Source organism: Galeopterus variegatus, unplaced genomic scaffold, assembly GCF_000696425.1.
Source record: "Galeopterus variegatus unplaced genomic scaffold, G_variegatus-3.0.2 Scaffold481, whole genome shotgun sequence".
Classification (NCBI taxonomy): Eukaryota; Metazoa; Chordata; class Mammalia; order Dermoptera; family Cynocephalidae; genus Galeopterus; species Galeopterus variegatus.
The window spans coordinates 253359-261379 of NW_007726592.1; the positions used below are offsets into that span (position 1 = coordinate 253359).

At 37.0% G+C, this 8021-nt stretch overlaps 1 protein-coding gene across 1 annotated transcript in view; it reads right to left on the reverse strand.

The window, feature by feature from the left end:
* The window catches only part of SMAP1 (small ArfGAP 1), a 157352-nt gene that overhangs the window by 18145 nt on the left and 131186 nt on the right, over positions 1-8021 (reverse strand). The window contains exon 6 of the mRNA XM_008569232.1: positions 6724-6822. Coding sequence (XP_008567454.1) covers positions 6724-6822 — 99 coding nt within the window. The remainder of the gene's footprint in view (positions 1-6723; positions 6823-8021) is intronic.

The window sequence follows — 8021 nt, forward strand, 5'->3', positions numbered from 1 at the left end:
AGGACAAAAAAAAAAAAAAAAAAAAAAAAAAAAAAAAAAAAAAAAAAAAAGACATTGGTAGGTTTCAAGAACCACTGGTGCTAAATCTGGCATTCTTTTACCCAGTTCATTCCCACACTTGTTTCATTTTATACCACGTGGACTTTAAAAAATGGTTAGAAATTTCTCTGTAGGAATTTCTGCTTTAAGGTAAGTAGAGCACTTTCTGCAGATGTTTTATACTTTAGTTTGTTTCTGTCCAGAAAGTCTTTTTGAAACATATATTTAAAGAAAAAAGGGTAATGTATTCATTTTTATCACTATATAAAACTGGAGTTTATGCTGCTAATAATTAGATGGGTTATACACTGATAGCTACATTTCACTAGTATTGTCTTGACCACTGCTGTGATAAGTTAAAGTCTTTATTTCCTGAACACAAAAGCATGAATGAGGAAATTAAAATTTGCAAACTTTCCTTATAAACTTGCCTGAAGCTGTATGTTCCTTTGAACATTTGAATTAAGAAAAAACTAAGGGAATCTCTACCTACTCTTCTATTTAGATCAATATTATTTATGAAATGTTTAGGCAGAAATTTCCCTACATTAAAGTCAATAAGAATAGATAAAATCAAATCAATTTTATTTGGACAATGAATATAGGAACAGTGAATACATGAATGCACCCCTGAGCTAGATTCTCATGAACAAGATCATGCTTGATTGTTGGGAGATGGGATCCTCCCAGACACCTTCAAGCAATCCACCTCTGACAAACACACATCTCTGTGCTTGACAGAACTGCTGGTCAACACCTCCTGACAAAGGACCAGGCTGCTCTACAGTGTACACGCAGCATATAGAGGGCCACAAAACAGAAACCCTGCAGAAATCGATGGGAGATTGAACTGAAACCTGTAAGGTCACGTTTAACACCAGCAATCTCCTCAAGCTTTATGCCTACAGCATGTGTGCACCCTTGAAGATTTTATACTTTTAAGAGGTGTTCTACCCAAAAAAAAGCACCACTGAATGGAAGTATTAGTCTAGAGAGACTATCCTAGACCATCCTAACCAACTGTTAATTGGTCTGTCAGTTTTTATCATTATAAAACTAAGTAATCATCAATAGAGAATAGACATTAGCTAACAGCATAATTGATGGTTTTAGAGTAGCTACACAGGCAAGGAGACACTAAGAGCACCACCCTGACATGCCCTAGTAGCTGACTTCAATTCTCTTTTAACAAAGGAAGTACACATATTCAAGTCAAGATGTGTCTGTGTTTGATTCAAGTCTGGGGCATCCAGGGATTGTTCAGTCTGCCATTTAGCCAAGGAGCCCCAAGATCCTAGGTAATTTCCAAGCCTAGAGGGCAGGTAATAACCAGGTATCTCACTCCACTTCTGGTATTAGAGAGTAAAGAACCAAAATAAATATTTCTACAGGATCCAAACTCAAATCAACATCTAAATATGAAGCAGCTCTTGCTGGTACCATCAAGAACATTAAGCAGAGGCCAGCAAACCACAGCCCGTGCCTGTTTTTAAAGTTTACTGGAACACAGATATGCTTACTTATTTACATATTTGTTTACAGCTGCTTACACACTACAGTGGGAGTTGAGTAGTTGCAAGAGATCATAAATCCTGCAAAACCAAAATACTTTCTATGTGGCCCTTTTCAGGAAAAAATTTCTGACATCTGCTAAAAAGTATTTATGAAGCACTTTATGTTTGACCCTTGGAGGAGCAGTATATCAAGAAAGGTGAGCTGAAAAAGGTAGGTTTAACATGAATTACCAGTTGAAAAAAAGAACGTAGGGTCACCAAAGTCCCATTTAAAGGGAAGACTGAATTTCTAAAAAATAATCTATTAAGAGTGATCCAGAAGGCCATGATCCATGTGGTTGTGTAACTGAACTATCTCTGTGGTGGTTTTCTCTGTATTTTCTGTACATGTTTTAAGTTAATGCTTGTTCTGGTCTCATTCATGTGGGGATATACTGTCATTTTTGCATGACCATAAATCATACTTCAAGGCACCTGCATCCAAATCCCCAATGTGTTTGAATTTACAGGGGAAAACACGAGTCCCATTAGGGAAGAGTGGCATGCTCTTGAGCAGAAAAATACTCTGCTTCCCAAAGTAGACACCAATAATCAATCCAGAGTTAGGAACACTGTTTGTTTTGAGCTGAAAGAGACCTCTGATTCTCTGTAAGTCTCTTGGACTTTCATGAACTCATCAAATCTTATACTTAACACACTTTTATAAAAAAGTCTGAAACAGTTTTTAAAAGAATTTAGGATGTTGACAACCAGCAGTGTGAAGAGTTGTATGTGCTGGGTAAAACACTTCCCCTTTCCCTGTTGCTAAAGCTCCATCAGCAAGACAGCCCTGTTTCTGAACCCATCTCCCACCCCTCCCAGCTTTAGAACCCTTCCACTGTATGATCTAAAACCCACCATCAGTCATTGACAAAATCGCCTATATATCCTTAACCTCTTCTCCAAATATTACCTTCACCTTCTGGCCCTAAATGAACCTTGGTTCTCCCCTGAAGACACTATTTCCTGAAGCTCTCCCGCTGTCTAAGAGACAGCTGGACCAGAAGACCCACAGACACAAGAATGAGAGAAATAAATGTTAGTTGATGCAAGCCACTGAGATTTTGGAGTTGTCTGGTATGTAGCACAGGCAGCTATAGTTGACTGTTATAGAAGCTGATACCAAAGAGTGGTGCTGCCATAACCAAAACCTAACATATACCAAATATATATGTATAACATAAATACCAAATCTGTGGTACTAACTTTGAAACTAGATGGTAGAAGACAAGAAAACACTTATAGAAACTTGAAAAATGAAAACACAATATACAAACAGTGTTAAACAGTGCCCTGCTATAACCTAGAAGGCAGAAAATGTATCAAATGAAGTTGAGGCAGAGCTCCCCTAGCTGACCTGTAGACGGTGAGAGAAATAAATGTTTACTGTGGTAAACTGTTGAGACCTGGGGGTTACTTAGATATACAAACAGTGTTAAACAGTGCCCTGCTATAACCTAGAAGGCAGAAAATGTATCAAATGAAGTTGAGGCAGAGCTCCCCTAGCTGATATGTAGACGGTGAGAGAAATAAATGTTTACTGTGGTAAACTGTTGAGACCTGGGGGTTACTTACTATGCAGCATTATTGCAACAATAGGTAAATATCTTAAAGGGCAGTCATCCCATTTGTCTACTGATATCATCCCCTCTTGGCTATTTGAGGACACTGCATAGCAATTTTTCCTTGTCCTAAATTATCAGATTTGCCTGCTGTACAAGTTCATTCCCAACAATAAACATGTTGTAATGTCACCCTTTAAAAAAATTCCTTTCCTGCCCACATCCTCCTCCAACTACTGCTCCATCCCTCTCCCCTACTCATGGCAAAACTTGTCTAAAGAGCTGTATATATTCAAGGCTACTCTTCTGCTTCCATTCTTTCTTGAACCCACATCAATCATGTTTACACTTCACCACTCCAAGGTTACTCTTGTCATCTATGATGCTGAATCCAATGATTCATTCTCAATCTTCATTTTGCTTCATCAGTCAGAAACATTTGACACAATGCTTATCCCTCCTCTCCAAAACACTTTCTTTCTCACTTGGTATGTATTACTGTTCACAAATATTTGGTGAAATCTCCTTGTAGAATGACTGTATATCCTCCTGCTGAATGAAAGCATGCCTGTATAATGATGTGACCGGTAAAATGTGAGTGCAAATGATAAACATAACTTGAAAACATAACCTCTAAGAGCTGACATGTGATTTGCTATGTGCTCTTTTTCCTCTGCCATAATGATCAGCAGTGTTCTAGCACACTATGGCCTGAAGGACAAATCTGGCCCTCTGACTTTTTTGTAAATAAAGTCTTAATGGAACACAGTTATGCCAATTCATTTGTGTATTATCTATGGCTGAGTAGTTATGACAGAGATTTTATGGCCCACAAAGCCTAAAATACTCACTTTCTGCCTTTGTAAAAAAAGTTTGCCAACTCTTATTCTAGATAGAGACTGCTCTGTCAGTCTGGATACTGAAGTGAAGATGATGTGAAGCAGAACATTAGTTAATTTCAGATGGGCACAGCATGAGTGAGAAATAAACTTTTGTTCTGTAACCTACCAATATTTGGGGGAAGTTTGTTACCACAGCATATCGGCCATATTCTGACTAATACAGAAATTCTGACCTGACTTAGCTTCCATGTTAGACACCACAGGGTACTGGTTTTCCTCCTACTTCACCATTCACTCTTTTCTGGTCACCTTTCTGGGTCTCTTTATCTCTCTGACCTCTAAACATATGAGTGTCATAGAGCGCAGCACCTGAACCTCTTCTCTTCAGTCTATATTCATTCCTTTGGTGAACCCCCTCCAGTTTCATAATTTTAAAAAAATCTATATGCTGATGACTTCCAGTTTTACATTCACAGCCCAGATCTCTCCCTAAAATCACAATTCATATAACTGCCTAATTAAGAACTCCTTTTATTAAAATTAGACTTTTTTGGTCTAATAAGCCTTTCAATCAATATGACCCAAACAAAACTCCTGATCTTCTATCCAGACTTCCTGCAGACTTCCCCATCAAAGTAAATGGCAACTCCATCCCTCTACTGCTCAAGCTAAAAACACTTTGTGCCATCCCCAATTCACCCTTTTCTCTCATTTCTCATATTCAATTGGTTAGCAAGTCCTTTTGGCTCTATCTTCAATATATATCCAGAAACTGATTACATCTTATAACCTTCAATCCCACCACCCAGTCTAAGCGATCATCATCTCTCCACCTGTATTACTGCAAAAATTTCCAAACTGGTCTGCCTGTTTCCAGCCTTGCCCTGCTACAATTTATTCTCAGCACAGTGGCCACAATAATTCTTTAAATACTGAAGTCAGATTGTTACTTCTTTGCATATCCTTCCAGTGTTGTTCCAGGTAACTCAGAGTAAAAGCCATTGTCACAATCTGCCTGCCCCTCCCCTCACCCCTTACCTCCATATGTCCTCTGTCTCCATTCACCCCTAGGTCATTTCATTCTAGCCACACTGTCATCCTAGCTGGTCCTCGCACACTTCAAGTAGGATGCTGCCAAAGAGCCTTTGAATTTGCTGTTCTCTATTTGGAATGCTCATGTCCACATATCCAGATATCCACACCTTCTTCGGGTCTTTGTTCCAATGACAGCTCTGTGAGCCCCTCCCTGCCCGCCCTATTTAAAATTCTAACTACCCATTTTTGTTTTCGTTTTTTTTTTTAAGTGTTATCTATAGCACTTACCATATATGGCCTATAATATATTTTACTTAACTGTTTATTCATTGTCTCCCCAGATAGAATGAAAGCTCCCAGAAGACAGGGATTGTTATCTGTCTTCTTTCAGAGCTAACTTCCTCATGCCTACAATTGTGCCTGAACATTGTAGGACAGTCAAAATTTGTTAAAATTAATGAATGGATCTGTAGGATAAAAATCAGGTCTAGTTATATCTTACATTTCTAGCTTATAAACTAATAAACCAGGCACTTAGACTAGAAAAGAAATGCTGCAGTGAAGACAAAGAAGAATACAGCTTTAGTAAGATGTTTTCTTACTTTGGTAATAAATCATTTTTTTTTTTCTTTTCTCTCAGCTACAGCAAAGGAAATAAAATACAGAAATTATGAGGACTAGAATTCAATATAATTATATTTAGAGCCCCTGGACTGATGCATTATTTTCAAAATTACAGTTATTTTTTATATTTCTAATATACTACTTTTCACCATCATAGAACTTTATCTCCAGGGAGTATATCTGTATGACATACCAACTTCCTAAGAAATGAATAAAACATTCAACTATATTTCTTAAACCAAAAACCAATTTGCTCAATAAGAACTAAGATCAATTATTTTAATAGCAGTGTATGAAGTTCAACTAACTTTTCATTCTTTTTCTTTAATTGTCAATCTTTCTCCAAACTAAAAAAAATTTTTTTTAATTAAGTAAACTCCAAGGCTCAAATATTAATAAAAATAACGACTTACAAGGCCAATTCTTTTACAAGGAAGAGGAGAAAAACGTAAAAAGGAGCTAACAATATTTGTAGATAAGCACAATATAAGCACCCCTTGAATGAAAGCCTGTTTACTTACCATGTAGACAACATATATGTTAGCCATGAGAATAGGACAGTAAATTAAAATGAGCACTTCTCACTGTCATCAGATATATGATACAAATCTAGCCAGTAGATTTAGGTATAAAACACCTCGCTTCAATTAACCAAAATAAAATTTTATTTTAAACCAGCACATTTTACAGTAAGGCTACCCCAGAATTATTTTGTTAAGGGGAAACTTTCCCCATAAAACTAAGAAAAAATCGAAGAGAGAAAGAACCCACTCTTTATTTTAAATGCTGAAATGTCACATCTACCAAGCCTTTGAAGATTACTTTGATATCTCCTTTTCCCCACGGAACTCATTACTTCTATTTTAGTGAAGACAGTGCTGACAGACACTGGCTCCCTTATTAAAGATTTCCTTTTTTGTGGGAACTCAGCAAACTAATCATAGCATTTTAAAATTCAGTTAACAGACATCTTTTGGAATACTAAAGATAAAGCCATTATATTCATTTCAAGTAAAGGCTTCAATTGTTTTGTACATCTAATGATGGCTTTTATTTTTTATTACTTACCAAGTCCTAAAAGATCAACAGTGGGCTCTGCAGCTTTTTTAGGACTAGTACTTTTTTTAGGCTCCAATTGCTGATCTTCTTTCTTCTGAAGCTTTAAAGTAAATAAACAGATTTATTAATCTTTCTTAAGTAAATCAAACAAGACTTTTAAGTCCCGACTAATTGCACATATTTTTGATAAAGTTAGTGTAACAAAGTATATGAAACATAATGTAATGAAGCCTAGAGCACTTATTATTATATTAAAAAACAAATAAACATTATTGTTGAACTTGCAATGACAATTCTTACATAGTGGGACCCCAAAATAGTGAATATACAAATTTAACTCAATATAATTGTTCTTGACCATTAAATCTTTTTTATGAAATTACACTTTTTGAAGAAATGCATTTCATATTATTTCCTAGCTACTGCTAATGTACTCCTGTTAGCTGAGGTTGGGGAAAGCATTGCATTCTTCATGAGCACACTGTACTCCCATCATCCACACTGCTAACACATGAGAAACCACTGCACCAAGAAAAGCCTAATGAAATGTTCTTTGATACGTTTTTCTCGTACACTATTAATTACTTTTTAAATATAATATTTTTCTGTTTCTCAGGAACCCAGATCACAGTCACACATTCCAAACTCTCTTCCTCACAAAACAATATCCAACAAGATGAAAAGACCTACAGCTACTGGATTCTCAACTCTAAAGCCTAACTCTCTTAAACCAAGAAAATAAAACATTCATTCATTCACTCATTCATTTCTCAAACCATTCCTATAAGATCCTGAATGGATTAATGTCATCCATTGATTAGTCATTGAGAGAATGGATTGCTTATAAAAGCAAGTTCAGCTCCCTCTTGTACTCTCCCTCTCCTGCCCTTCTGCTTTACACCACGGGATGACACAGCACAAAGGCCCTCACCAGATGCTGGTGCCATGCTCTTGGACTTCCCAGTGTCCAGAACTGTGGGCCAGATAAACTTCTATTGTTTATAAATGACCCAATCTATGGTATTCTATCATAGCAGCAGAAAACAGACTAAGACAGGAGATAAAGAAAATCTTTGCTTATATACTGCCTTTATGAGGGTTCAAAAAAACCTAAAATGTACAATCCCCTGAAACAAAGATATATCGGGGTACTTTAAAAAGTTCGTGAAAAAATAGAATTAAAAGATAATACAGGGCTGGCCCGGTGGCACACTGCTACAGTGCGCCGCTTGAGAGCGCAGCGGCGCTCCCTGCCGAGGGTTCGGATCCCACATACAGACCGGTTCCCGCTCACTGGCTGAGCGAGG